Source organism: Bombina bombina, chromosome 2 (assembly GCF_027579735.1).
Source record: "Bombina bombina isolate aBomBom1 chromosome 2, aBomBom1.pri, whole genome shotgun sequence".
In the NCBI taxonomy this organism is placed as follows: domain Eukaryota; kingdom Metazoa; phylum Chordata; class Amphibia; order Anura; family Bombinatoridae; genus Bombina; species Bombina bombina.
In genome coordinates, this window is record NC_069500.1 from 184,898,055 (window position 1) to 184,913,804 (window position 15,750).

At 39.1% G+C, this 15,750-nt stretch overlaps 1 protein-coding gene across 1 annotated transcript in view; it reads right to left on the minus strand.

Annotated features, from left to right (window-relative positions):
- Nucleotides 1–15,750, minus strand: part of PDE8B (phosphodiesterase 8B) — a 493,644-nt gene that overhangs the window by 62,162 nt on the left and 415,732 nt on the right. The window contains exons 13-14 of the mRNA XM_053701380.1: nucleotides 15,250–15,326; nucleotides 12,133–12,297 (exon numbers count right to left, since the gene is read on the minus strand). Of these exons, the coding sequence (XP_053557355.1) occupies nucleotides 12,133–12,297; nucleotides 15,250–15,326 (242 nt within the window). The remainder of the gene's footprint in view (nucleotides 1–12,132; nucleotides 12,298–15,249; nucleotides 15,327–15,750) is intronic.

Consider the following 15,750-nt stretch of genomic DNA (forward strand, 5'->3'; position numbering starts at 1 on the left):
TTTGCAAATACTTAAAGGGACATAAAACCCCATGGCTCAAGAGCAGCAATACACTACTGGGAGTTAGCTGCTGAATGGGGGCTTATATGCCCCTTGTCATTGGCTAAACCAATGTGTTCAGCTAGCTCCCATTAGTTATTGCACTGCTGAACAATGAAGCAAATTTGAAAATTTAAGTAAATTGGACATTTGCCAAAAATTTAATTTTCTATCTGAAGTTTAACTTTGGAGGCTAAAATCTTTTTTTTTTCCACGGGAAGCTAAGATAATGTTACTATGTGCAGAATTATCTAACATTATTTTTTAAGTTTACTGTCACTTTAAGATGTATGCCTTCAAGAAAACTTGTAATTTCTTACTTATTTAATTGAGGGTTTAGAGTTTACTGTCCCTTTAATATTGTGATAGACTAGTGTCTAAAAGTACATAAAAAATACTCAGGATGGGGCAGAGCGAGCAGCCGACTAAGATGGCCGCAATACACTGAAGCTCTGTAAGCGAGCTGGATATAAAAGCATCTCAATGCCGCAAGCCTAGTGCTATCAGGACGCAGAGCAGATAATAGTGTACCGGAACATATGGTGAGCATTTAGCACCAGTTTACTAGGATCAGCTTCGGATCTGTCAACGGCCCTGAGGTACTGGCCTGAAAACCTACGCATCTATTACCTGCGTCACACAATGCCATTGCGGCCTTTGCTGACTCCTGACTATCCCGCACCACTACCTGCGTAAAACAAACCAGGACTGTCACACCAGCAGGTCATCAAGGGTGCTTGACAGTGTCGCTACGATTACCATTGCTTCTGCAACTGCGGTGACCACCAACGCCTATACCGGAAGGTCTACATAATTTAAAATATAACTGCTATTATTGACCCTTATCAACAGCGTGGGGTTTCTTATGACTACGGTCACTCTATTATCATGCCAAGAGAACTCTGCAGCGCACCTTAATCTGAGCTCACACGGTGCAAAGATTTATTCAACAGCCATTGCCCTACAGACATACTTTATAACTGGCAACAGATCTCACAGAAACCTAGGGAATTGCATTTCTCTCTTGGTGGATCAGAACTGCGAGTCAATATTCATTATACATTTTAAGAGCCCCCATTTTTCATCTTTTTTCTTGCTGGCTCTTTATTATGCAATAGGACACACACTCCCCCCCCCCTTTCCCACTGCTCGCAGTAGTAGTGGGTCATAACCTCCTCCCTTTTACCGTTATCGCTCTGTGAGAGCAAACTCCCTGGGGTGCTGTGTGTTCCTACGGATTTAAAGGGACATTATCTCCTCTATCACATAGGTTTTTTTCTTCTTCTACCCCTCAAAATGTCGCAAAAGAAGCTAACAAGAAGTGATAAATCGCAGAAAACTACACTGGCGGGCCAGGGGGCTATGAACTCTTTTTTCAAGCATACAGACAAAAACAAACCTAATAAAGATTCTGACCTAGTACAGGCATCGCAAGATGATAGCTCATGTGATGCGGCTGATGCCACTGTAGACCTCCAAACAGAGGCAGGTGGACTGGGAAAAGATGATCCTATCACCTATGGAGCGATGGAGGCCCTTATTGAACAAGTCAAGTCATGTATTAAAGATGAATGCGCAGACCTTAAAAAAGACATTTCTGATTTATGCTGCAGAGTGGACTCCCTTGAGGAACATGAGTATGTGATATCTCAAAAATTGGCAGGTCTCTCTGCTAAAGCTTCTCAACACCAACAGCATATGGTTGATCTGGAGGATAAACTGGATGACCTGGAGAATCGCTCTAGAAGGGGTAACCTGAGATTCCGAGGGATCCCTGAAACAGTACTCAACAACGAAATTCAGGATTATCTACAGGCTTTTTTCTCAGAGCTAGCAAAAAACAACTCGTCTGACATCCATGATATAGTCCTTGACAGAGCCCACAGATCTCTACGCCCTAAACCTGCAGATGGCTCACCGCCCAGGGACATAATTGTCAACTTCCAAAATTTTCAACATAGAGAAGTGATATGCAATTACTCCAGGAAACAGCAGGCCATTATGTTTAGAGGCCAACGGATCCAGGTCTTTCAAGACTTGTCAGCACGGACTCTCCAAAAACGCAGAGACTTTTCTAACTTAACATCTCATCTCCGTACTTTGAGGATTCCATACAGATGGGGATTTCCAACTTCTGTGATTGCGTTTAAAAATGGAAAGAAGATTGAATGCAGCTCTATAAAGGACATCAAACAATTCTGCCAACTAATGAACATTCCGCCGCCAGAAACACAAGACTCCCCTTTGCAAACCCCAGCTTTGGTCAAACAAGATATTCCCAAGCCTCAGAGACGCCCTTGGCTGGATTCGGCAACAAAACAAAATAAAAGAAGACAAACTAACTTGCCCACTGCTGACACTGAACCTCCATGAGAATGTGGCACGTAACTATGTCTCTTTTGCCTACTAACTTACTCTGTTCACCTAACGTTTTATCTTTTTCTAGGTAGAATAAAGACTACACATAATTAACTGCTGGACTTTGCTCAGTACTGGTTATTTTTCTAATGAACATTACATTCATATACCAGTTTAATGAGGGGCGATATGATACTAATTTTGGCACCTCTTAGTTTAACCTGTTCAACTGTTTGCACCCTTGTTATGCTATCCTGATATGTTAGTTTGAAATATATCTATACAAGGTACACAGATGTCTTCTTACCGAGCTCTCACTATATTTTGACGAGCCTAGTTACATAGGCTTACCCAGTTAACTAATAGTCAGCGTTTCTTAGCACTTGTCAGGATGTCTGTTTTTTTTTTTTTATCAACTGTATTGCTGTTATATGACTTATGCATGTTCTTAAATTGTTTACAGACTGATGTTATGTACTAGCTGATCTGGTTAAATTCTTATTCAAATTTGCATCTGTCTATGCGTCTAGGTACATGCCTTTCTTTTTTTTTTTCTCTCTTTCTCTATTTTTCTTAAACCCATTTAGCAAATAAGCATCCAGCTCGTCCAACAGCCTCCAATCTAATTTAACCCTATATACGCTATTAATAAAAACGTCTAATTCCATAACACGCGGTATTAGTCCGGCTTTTTATCTTTTGAAACACCCACTCCCCCCTCCCCTATTTTTAGTCTTTATAGATTATTGATTCTCTCTCTGCACTTTAATAATTGTTCATACCTAGACAACAGCCCCACCTAAAATTTATATAATGACAACTCCCGCATATGAAGGTATAATGCACATCGCCACTCAGAATGTTAAAGGTTTCCTGACCGCAGAGAAACGATCTATTGCTCTATATGACTTTTATAAAAGGAATCTGGACATTGTAATGCTTCAGGAAACCCATTTTAAAAAAACTCATGAACCAACACTCCCTTCTAGACACTATGACAGATATTACTTAAGCTCAGGCCCAACCAGACATAATGGAATTTGCACATTATTCAGACGCAATACGCCATTTGAACTATTACAAAAATTCACAGATACAGAAGGTAGGATCCTAATACGAACAAACTTCTTGACATGGCTAAAGGTCTGATTATAGTGGGAGGGGACTTTAATTTTCCGTTTGACCCAACTCTTGATACATCGACAGGCAAATCCTACCTCAGAAACACTCAAATTAAGAGTAATAATGCTATATTACAGTCACTCACTCTACTTGACACATGGATATTAGTTAACACCACCACTAAGGATTATACCATTTTTTCCCACCCTCAACACACTTACTCGAGGCTGGATTACATTCTTTGTGATCAAGCGTTCATTACAAACTTAGTGGACTCCAAGATTTCACACACATCCTGGTCAGACCATAGCCTAGTAAAAACCACCTTCGGATGGTCGACTAAACCCAAGCATAGACTGAATTGGAGACTTAATGACCGCATTCTTACAGACAATTACATTCTTGACCAAATATCTAAATACACTGATGAATATTTTCAGTTTAATGTGTCTTCTGATACCACAGTCACAAATAATTGGGAAGCTTACAAATGTTACATTAGAGGAGTTTTTATACAACTTACAGCGATGCTTAACAAACAGCGGTCCGCCCTATTCACCTCTCTAACCAACACTCTCTCCACTGTAGAACACTCACATAAGCAGGATCCGCAATCCCCACAAAAATTAGCCGACTTGAGGGAGGCCAGGGACAATCTTAATAAATTCCTAATTGAAAATGCACATATGCGAGCTCTGACCTCTAAAGCTAAGTTTTTTGCTGAATCTAATAAAGCAGGCCGCATGCTTAAAGAAACAGCGACTTAACACATATACTCAATCCATAAAACACCCTTCAGGGAAAATTCACACTAAAAATGACGATATAGCTAATAGCTTTGTCTCCTACTATTCTTCCCTATATAACCTCCAAAACGTAAATGAGCAAGAAAGGCATGACAAAATGAAGTCATATTTTGATTCTATTGATGTCCCCGTAATTCAAGCTGATGATTTAAATTCCTTAGATTCTCCAATAACACTACAAGAGATAACAAATACAATTAAATCCATTCCTTCAGGCAAATCACCTGATCCGGGTGGCCTTACTGTAAAATTTTATCAATTATTTATAGGAAATATTAGCCCCCATTTACTTGAGTTGTTCCAGTCTATAGACCAGGGACTCTCGTTCTCTCGACCATTGCTAGATGCCATGATTAGAGTAATCCCTAAACCCGATAAACCGAAAGACATAGTCAGCAATTATAGACCTATTTCTCTGATAAATGTTGATATTAAAATTTATGCCAAAATATTGGCGAATCGACTCAATCTTATACTACCAAAAATTATACATCCAGACCAGGTTGGGTTCATTAGAGGCCATGAAGCCAAAGACAACACTACTAGAGTACTTCATGCACTATACGCCTCACATGAAAACAAAAGCCCTCTTGTTCTTCTCTCCACTCATGCCGAGAAGGCTTTTGACAGGGTTGACTGGCAATTCATGTGGTCGGCCCTGTCAAAATTTGGTCTCTCGGACAAATTCATAACTAGAATAAAAGCCCTATATAATAATCCTCATGCCAGGGTTAGAGTTAACGACACAATATCCCAGTCATTCCAAATATCGAATGGCACACACCAAGGATGTCCGCTGTCCCCCCTCTTGTTCGCTATCACAGTACAGATTTTGGCAATTCAGGTCAGAGAGAACTCGAATATCGCTGGTATGTCCTTTGGCAAGGTCTCACAGAAATGCCTCCTCTTTGCGGATGACATCATATTCACATTACAGTCACCATCAACCTCTATACCGGCTTTACTACATGTGCTGGAGACATATAAAAGTTTTTCCAATTACTCAATAAATATGGATAAATCAAGCATTATACCCATTTACGTAAGCCCTACAGACCTGTCTTTTCTGTTAAATGATACTCCCTTCACTATTTCCAACTCCCTCAGATACTTGGGACTGACTATCCCGCTAAATCCTCGTGATCTGTTTTACGAGAATTATGTTAAGCTCCAAACTAATATTTTCTCTCTTTTAGACTCTTGGCATAAACAGGGCCACCTATCCTGGATGGGCCGAATTAACACGATAAAAATGATGGTTGTATTTATATTTATTTCAGGCACTACCTATTTCCATTCCGAAAAATTACTTGTCTACCCAGCAAAGATTGCTGGAATCTTTCATATGGGCCTATAAAAAAACAAGAATATCTCGCAATACCCTCTACTTAAATAAGGAGGAAGGTGGGCTAAAAGTCCCCAATCTAGCTCAGTATTATCAGGCAGCACACCTGGCACGAATAGTAGCTTGGAACCATAATTCCCCATCTAAATTGTCTGTTGGATTCCTAAGCAGCACAGACCCCCCTCGACTTTGGACAATGACTGCATCAAAACAACACTTACTATTTGGGACATGATTATTCACCGACCTAACACACTCTCCACCCCAATTTCGCCTATGACTCCTCTATTAAATAATACCTTGTTTTTAGTCAGGGTCAGTTCCCTTGTGGCCTTGAAGATGTACTACACAAAAATATTCCTATCTACTTACTAACAGAGTCATCCCAAATAAAGGAAAGATTAGCCATGAGAGACACATTGGGTCCACCGTTTCATAACTGGTTTTCTTACTTTCAAATACGGCAAGCAATACTTGACTGCCCGAGTAAAAAAGACTGCCTTTGCACACTCTATCCTTTTGAGCGACTTTGCACGAACCATGACATTAGCAGAACTCACCTTTCCATCTCATATAAGATGCTCAAGAATGCAGCCCCTTATAAAATGCCTGCATACACCTACAAATGGGAGCTGGAACTTCAGACCCAATTCCCAAAAGACATGTGGAAATGAGGCATCCGCCTGACTCACTCTTCCTCTGTCTCCCTGTCCTTAGCTGAGTTAAATTATAAAATTCTTTCACGCTGGTATCTTACTCCCCAAAAATTACATGAGATATTCCCAGGGGCCAACTCTGGTTGCTGGAGGCGGTGTGGAGAAGTTGGCACGACCTCTCATATATGGTGGTCCTGCCCTAAGCTATTAGCATTTTGGCCCCAGCTAGAACATTGCCTCAATCTCACACTAAGCACACAAAATACCCTTACAGCCCCCATGATTTTGCTTAACCATATCCCCAATGTGGGATGCGCTTATCGCAAAAAACTGTTACAACTAATGCTCACTTGTGCCAAACGCATTATACCTAGACTTTGGAAACTACAGCATCCTCCCACATTTCAACAATGGGAGGCTGAATTAAATCATGTCCTGTCCTTGGAAAAAAAACATTATTGTCTGGCGGGCAAAAAAGATTTCATACTTAATGTCATTTTTATTTGGGAACAAAGAACAAATTAGTGCTAAGGGATTCTTGGTTTCTATATGGTCCTATTGCTCTACTTGTGTTTAATATAGGCTAAACTACTGACTACTGAATATATATATTAGAAGGGCCTACAGATAATAAAAAATCCTGATCTTTAAGCAGAGAGGTTTTCTGCCTCCCTCTTTCTCTCCCCATTTTGCAAATTTTTTTAAACTAATTACACCTAATCTAATCCCCCTAATAAAATAAAAAAGGCCCCCAAAATAATAAAATTCCCTAACCTATACTAAATTACAAATAGCCCTTAAAAGGGCCTTTTGCGGGGCATTGCCCCGAAGTAATCAGCTCTTTTACCTGTAAAAAAAAATACAATACCCCCCCAACATTAAAACCCACCACCCACACACCAAACCCTACTCTAAAACCCACCCAATCCCCCCTTAAAAAACCACTACCCCTTTGAAGATCACCTTACCTTGAGACGTCTTCACCCAGCCGGGCACAAGTGGACCTCCAGAGGGGCAGAAGTCTTCATCTGATCCAGGCAGAAGAGGTCCTCCAAGCGGCAGAAGTCTTCATTCAGACGGCATCTTCTATCTTCATCCATCCAGAGCGGAGCAGGTCCATCTTCAATCCACCCGACACGGAGCATCCTCTTCAAACAAAGTCCAAGCAAAGAATGAAGGTTCCTTTAAAGGACATCATCCAAAATGGGTCCCTTGAATTCTATCAGCCAATCGGAATTCAAGGGACGCCATCTTGGATGACGTAATTTAAAGGAACCTTCATTCTTCGCTTGGGCTTCGTTTGAAGAGGATCTCCGTGTTGGCTGGATTGAAGATGGACCCGCTCCGCTCCGGATGGATGAAGATAGAAGATGCCGTCTGGATGAAGACTTCTGCCGCTTGGAGGACCTCTTCTGCCCGGATCGGATAAAGACTTCTGCCCCTCTGGAGGTCCTCTTTTGCCCGGCTGGGTGAAGACGGCTCAAGGTAGGGTGATCTTCAAGGGGGTAGTGTTAGGTTTTTTAAGGGGGGATTGGGTGGGTTTTAGAGTAGGGTTGGGTGTGTGGGTGGTGGGTTTTAATGTTGGAGGGGGTATTGTATTTTTTTTTTCAGGTAAAAGAGCTGATTACTTTGGGGCAATGCCCCACAAAAGGACCTTTTAAGGGCTATTTGTAATTTAGTATAAGGTAGGGAATTTTATTATTTTGGGGGGCTTTTTTATTTTATTAGGGGGATTAGATTAGGTGTAATTAGTTTTAAAAAAATTAAATTTTTTTTTATTTTCTGTAATTTAGTGTTTGTTGTTTTTCGTACTTAAGTTTATTTAATTTAATTGTAGTTAATTGTAGGTAATTTAGTAAATTAATTTAATGATAGTGTAGTGTTAGGTGTAATTGTAACTTAGGTTAGGATTTATTTTACAGGTAAATTTATACTTATTTTAACTAGGTAGCTATTAAATAGTTAATAACTATTTAATAACTATTCTACCTAGTTAAAATAAATACAAAGTTACCTGTAAAATAAATATAAATCCTAAAATAGCTACAAATGTAACTATTAGTTATATTGTAGCTAGTTTATGGCTTATTTTATAGGTAAGTATTTAGTTTTAAATAGGATTAATTTATTTAATTGTATTAATTTTATTTAGTTTTATATAAATTATATTTAAGTTGGGGGGGTTAGACTTAGGGTTAGACTTAGGGGTTAATAAATTTAATATAGTAGCGGCGACGTTGGGGGTGGCAGATTAGGGGTTAATAAATGTAGATAGGTGTCGACGATGTTAGGGATGGCAGATTAGGGGTTGATAAAATTTAACTAGTGTTTGCGAGGCGGGAGCGCGGCGGTTTAGGGGATAATATATTTATTACAGTGGCGGCGATGTCCGGTCGGCAGATTAGGGGTTAAAAACTTTATTTAAGTGTTTGTGATGTGGGGGGGGGGGCTCAGTTTAGGGGTTAATAGGTAGTTTATGGGTGTTAGTGTATTTTTTAGCACTTTAGTTAAGAGTTTTATGTTACGGCGTTAGCCCATAAAACTCTTAACTACTGACTTTTAAATGCGGTAGAAATCTTGACAGGAGAGGGTCTACCGCTCACTTCTTCCAAGACTCGTAATACCGGCATTAGGCAAGTCCCATTAAAAAGATAGGATACGCAATTGACATAAGGGGATTTGTGGTAAGCTCGAGTTGCGGAAGAAAAGTGAGCGGTACACCTGTACCTGCCAGACTCGTAATACCAGCGGGCGTTAAAAAGCAGCGTTGGGACCTCTCAACGCTGCTTTTTAAGGCTAACGCAAGACTTGTAATCTAGCCATATGTTTCTTATAATTGTTGGTAATATTACGTACATGTTCTGACCATCTGATACTAAACCTCCTGCAAGTGCGCCCAACATATTGAAGTGGGTGGTACTAGCAACCTTGACTTTACCAGTAACCATGACCTTCCATTGAAGCGCAATGTACCATATGGTCAATTTAAGCGCGTGCGCCGCAATTGTACTACACTGGTATTTTCAGAACCCTTCCAATAAAGACAATATTAAATCAAATATGATTGATAAGTGTCCGCTCTTTAGTACTCAATATAACTCTAATCATCAACAAATAAGAAATATCATCACCAAATATTGGAGTATTCTTACAAAGGACCCCATTTTAGGTGGAGTAATTGGATCTAAACCTAAGATTGTTTATAAGAAGGCTCCTAACTTGAAAACTATTCTGGCACCCAATAAAGTTGTCAAACATCAGCAGATAAAGGTTCCAACAGAGATTGGATTCAGATCCCAATCTCATGGCGTCTTCTAATGTAGAGCTAAGAGGTGTAAGTTCTGTGTTCATATTACACATAGCAATAAAACTTTTAAATCCAATGTGACTGGCCATAGATATTCTATAATCGGTCATGTTTCTTGCGCATCCCAGTACGTTGTGTACCTTCTATCCTGCATTTGTGGGCTTCAATATGTTGGGCACACTTGCAGGAGGATTAGTATCAGATGGTCAGAACATGTACGTAATATTACCAACAATTATAAGAAACATAGTGTCCGTAGACACTGTAATCTAGTACATAATGGCAACATCAATTGCCTTTCTATCACACCTATAGAATATATTCCCAAGTCTCATTTATACAATCGTTTGTTTAGGTTGAGACAGAGAGAGACTTATTGGATTCATGTACTTCAAAGTTTACAACCACTAGGCCTCAATCTTAATATTGATTTAGCCGCCTTTGATTAACTTATCTGGATTTAGGTTTGTCTCCTTTCAGTCGTTGGTAGATTGTCACTGCATATGTTTCTATGTCATTACGTATTGAGCCATTATTTCTAGATTGGAGATTTAGGTAACTTGAACTTATTATACTATCATATTGGTTAGTACACACTCTGAGCTCTGTTTTCTACAGAACTGAACCTTTGTAGACTTTCATGCATTGACAGTTATGGCATCAGAATATAGATTATATATATTATTCTATATTTTTTTTGTGTGTCATCGGAGCTATTTTTCTGTGGAATGAAGTTGAGTGGTCTTTTTATTTGACACCAGTACCCACTACAAAAGTCTACTTGAGATAGCATATTTTTAATTCTGATATCCGAATTCGAGTCTGTCCCATAATTTCTAGCCTGATTTGAGGTCTTTTTCTATACATTTAACAATAGGCCAGACACTCCTAGGGTCGATATGTTACTAATATATTTTAACCATTATTTTTAATGATATATTTTTATTTTGTATTGTGATGTTATTAATTTTACTAATGTATTTTATATATTTTATATATATATTTTTCTTGTGTGTTAACATATATCCTATTCTATGCATTATATGTATTAGTATGTTCCGGTCTGATCATGGTGTCATTGTATACACATTGCTCCCAACCTGATTCTGTCTGTCATAAGAATATATAGGTCTTGGCTAACATATGCTATGACGTATGACATAATAGTGGGTGTGCAATGACACCATGAGCTGATTGGCCAAAAGGTTCTTTATATAGAGCAAGTAGTCCATTTTTAACTTACAGCCTGATGAAACAGCAATTTTATATGCTGAGAAACGCTTTGCTGTTATTCTAGTGTGTTCAATAAAATTCACACTTTTTATTATTACTACTTGCTCCGTCCTTATTGGTCTGCATTACTGACCTATTGTAGCCTGTGCTACTCAGGTACCGCCAACTTGTACTCCCATTTGGTTGTCCGAAAGCCTGTGATTCCCTGACCCTTCGAGAGCATGTTGTGTCGGTGACTGCTGTATCCTTCCGCGCACTCTGACATTGGTGTCTGGGCATCTCACCTGAGTCTTTCGGGCGACTCTTTGGTCCCGTATTGCTCGGATAGGCACTCCGGTTGTTCTGCCTCTTATGTGAGTAGTTTTCTGGAGGGGGCCCTGACACACAAGCAGGCTTGTTCTCTACCTTATTACCCTATGTGGCGCCTCTATTCCCCATCATTATTTTAAACATACATGTTTTGCATGCCATACTAGCTCTCTAAGCTGCCTCATTGGTTTTAAAATGCCAGTGTATAGAGCTTATCTAGATATATACTTCATGTGCCCCTTCATAATAAAAGCTCTTACTGAAACAGCTAGATTTTACTGGAAGCAGGTTTGCTTATTTATATGCATCACAGAAATGCTTCTATTCACACATGAAATGCACTGATGTGCGTATTAATTCCGTCAAAAATGTCAATTTGAGACAGAGAAAACAAGTGACATTTTATTTTATGTATTCAGTAGCAAATTAACTATTTGGCTGCTTACATTAAGAATAAGGGGATTTTTTAAGAGACATTGCATTGTAAAGTTCCCTGCCCTTTAATGTGTTCTTAGTAATCTAATTATCTGCCGGAATATAATAAATTGTTTTCCTCTACCTTTATTGCGTCATTTGAAATGAGTTTGCCTGTTGAAACTGACAGCTACACTAAAACATATATACTGCCGTATTTGGCTATAGAAAAGTTATGTAAACAAAAGAAATCAGCCCTAGCCCATTTGAAAGGGTATTCATGCAGAATCTATGAAAACAATAAACTCTTATTAGCTGCTTGCCTAAGTAAATCGTTCCTTTAAGGATTCTTGTTGCCTAGAACTTATGTTTCTACACTTGTATGCAGAGGCTGGAGCAACCAAATCCATTCTGTAATAACATTTTATTACAAGATCTTCAGGGCAAGAAATCCTGGTGTCTAGATTATTTTGCACTATACAGACTGGCACAACATAGAGTAATACTATACACATTCAGTTGCTACGTTCCCAATGAACTCACAGTCATCAGACCTCCTACAAGATCACTGGTGTGCGGATCTTCATCTTTGGTGCCCAGCTGCGGAGAGTAGAGTTCTGTTGTACGGAGAATTTCCAGAACTCTGTCCAGAGCCTCTGCGACTGTAACAGGACTGTTCTCTTGGGCCGCATTTATTATGTTAATGACCTTGGGAGAAAAAATGATTTTGATTATACCTTTGTCATTCATACAAGGTGAATATTGTTTTCTTATAAACACAACAATCTTTCAGACAGACATGGCAATCTCCTTCAGCTTTTAAATATATAGTATAGTATGTTTATTTTCATATGTTGTAAAAAAAATACCTTTTAAATATCTATCTATCTATCTATCTATCTATCTATCTATATACAAACAAACACACACACACACACATAGTATATATATCAGAAGTGGCACATGGCATTACAAAAGAATCAGCATGCAAAATAAAAAATTAATGTATTTTTTAATGTCATATTGTCAATAAATGTTGCTTTGTTGTTTTTTTGGGCACCTCTTTACCACTGTTCATCTTATCTCCTTTGCTATTGGTTATTCAGCAACAGATATATAGGATTGCCAGGTGTCCAGTATGCAACCGGGCAGTCCAGTATTTTAGCAGGCTGTTAAGTAAAATCTGGACACTTAAATATCTAGTTTATTTAGCCTCTTAAGCCAATATGATGTAGATCTACATCATGCGGTACAAGCCCTTCGTACCATGTAACGTAGCTCTACATTGCAGCTTCAGGAAGCGGCAGCAGTCTCTGCTGTTCCTTAGCTGCAGGCATCTGTCTTCATTTGCTAACGGAGCAAGATCGAGGAGGGAGTCGGAGGGGACCTACACAGCAGAACAAAAAATTGAAGGGAAAGGGAGGGATAAGGTGCTGCACTACAGAAAAAGGGTGGAACGGAAGTGCCCTATGTAATGATCGCTGTTAGGAAAGGCCTGAGGACAGGTTTGAAAATCAGTGCCCTAGATCAATACCTTGGGTTGTCTACTTAAAAAATATATATAGTTTTGACAGGTAAATAAAAATAGGCTCTATTTCTGTTTAAATGGAGTGATAGCAAAAAGGCTAAAAATGATCCGGTATTTTGGGCAAGTTTTTCTTTAATTCCTGGTAGCAAAGGGATTAAAGTCCCTATGTGTTAGCTAAATGTAAAATGGCTCCAATACCTCAACACATTACAAATATGAAGCAGAAATAAGTGAGGGTCAGTTAAGGGGATGAAATCACTTCTGTTTATGTGTGTTACTGGCAGCCAAAGAGGTCAAATTATTTATTGTATGTTACTGGCAACCAAGGGATAAAATGACTGCTCAGTTGTGAATAATATACATGGTGGGTTCAAGAGTGGGACTAAGGTAGAATTTTTTGAGGATGCACTGGTTATTCCTACTGTATCCAGGCACCAACAGATTGCCCAGTATTTTTGTGGAGGACAACTGGCAACTCTATAAATATATTAGCCTCTTTATATTCAAAATACAAATTACAAGAAGAGCAGGTGAAATAAAGTACACTGTTCATAAGTAAACATGTAATAGAGAATAAAAGATTGTGTTTGACCAGGAGCTGCAGAGAACTGCAGTTGCATGACTTTGCCAATCATGGCTGTGTTCAGCTCAGCAGCTGCAAACTTAGGGGTGGTAGGGAAGCCAACCACCTAACTCAGTAACAAACTAATTCCACTTGCCGAATAGTTGCCCTCATCTAACTTCGCACTAACCTCATTCTCACCCTTGTAGTCCCTACCTCGTGTTTCTCACCATACTGTATGCAAGGTATGTGTGCTACTACTGTATGCAAGGTATGTGTGCTATTACTGTATGCAAGGTATGTGTGCTACCACTGTATGCAAGGAATGTGCACTACTACTGTATGCATGGTATGTGTGCTCCTACTGTATGCAAGGTATGTGTGCTCCTACTGTATGCAAGGTATGTGCGCTACTACTGTATGCAAGGTATGTGCGCTACTACTGTATGCAAGGTATTGCGCTACTACTGTATGCAAGGTATGTGTGCTACTACTGTATGCAAGGTATGTGTGCTATTACTGTATGCAAGGTATGTGTGCTACTACTGTATGCAAGGTATGTGTGCTACTACTGTATGCAAGGTATGTGTGCTATTACCGTATACAAGGTATGTGTGCTACTACTGTATTCAAGGTATGTGTGCTACTACTGTATGCAAGGTATGTGCACTACTACTGTATGCATGGTATGTGTGCTCCTACTGTATGCAAGGTATGTGTGCTACTACTGTATGCAAGGTATGTGCGCTACTACTGTATGCAAGGTATGTGCGCTACTACTGTATGCAAGGTATATGCTCCTACTACTGTATGCAAGGTATGTGTGCTCCTACTGTATGCAAGGTATGTGTGCTATTACTGTATGGAAAGTATGTGTGCTACTACTGTATGCAAGGTATGTGTGCTACTACTATATGCAAGGTATGTGTGCTACTACTGTATGCAAGGTATGTGCGCTACTACTGTATGCAAGGTATGTGTGCTACTACTGTATGCAAGGTATGTGTGCTACTACTGTATGCAAGGTATGTGCGTTACTACTGTATGCAAGGTATGTGTGCTACTACTGTATGCAAGGTATGTGCGTTACTACTGTATGCAAGGTAAGTGTGCTATTACTGTATGCAAGGTATGTGTGCTACTACTGTATGCAAGGTATGTGTGCTACTATTATATGCAAGTTATGTGTGCTATTACTGTATGCAAGGTATGTGTGCTACTACTGTATGCAAGGTATGTGTGCTACTACTATATGCAAGGTATGTGTGCTACTATTATATGCAAGGTATGTGTGCTATTACTGTATGTAAGGTATGTGTGCTACTACTGTATGCAAGGTATGTGCAAGGTATGTGATTTATTACCGTATGCAAGGTATGTGCGCTACTACTGTATGCAAGGTATGTGCACTACTACTGTTTGCAAGGTATGTGTGCTACTACTATATGCAAGGTATGTGCACTACTACTGTATGCAAGGTATGTTCGCTACTACTATATGCAAAGTATGCGTGCTACTACTATATGCAAGATATGTGTGCACACATTTATTTACCTCCAGTATGCATTACCTTAGTTATAGGAGCTTCTATGGTCATTGTGTGGATCCGTGCCATAGATGAATATCGATGGTTCTGTAAACTTGGTGCTGTAAAATGAAAAATGTATTTATTACTGAGACACTATTTACTGAATATGGTAATATCAATTAAATATACTTCTAATGTATGAACAATGAATATAGCTGTTCATATTTTAAACATTGTATTGTGCATGATTTGGTCATTTTTGCAATCAGTCAATGTCAAACATGCAAACTAAATAAACTATACAACATCAGGAGCTCCAATCTCACTACAGTTTTAGTATTGTAGAAAACTATTTTCACTTTTATAGTTAGACAATTTACTCCAAAATGAAATAATGGATGCAACATAAAATTGTACCAAATGTACTAAAATTGGGTTAAACTGTGTTATGTTCACATGCAGGGGAGTAGAATAAGCTTGTGTTCTGTTACTGGAGGGAAGCAGACACCCTGTCCATTGGGTCTCTAAAGGCAAAGTCCCCTC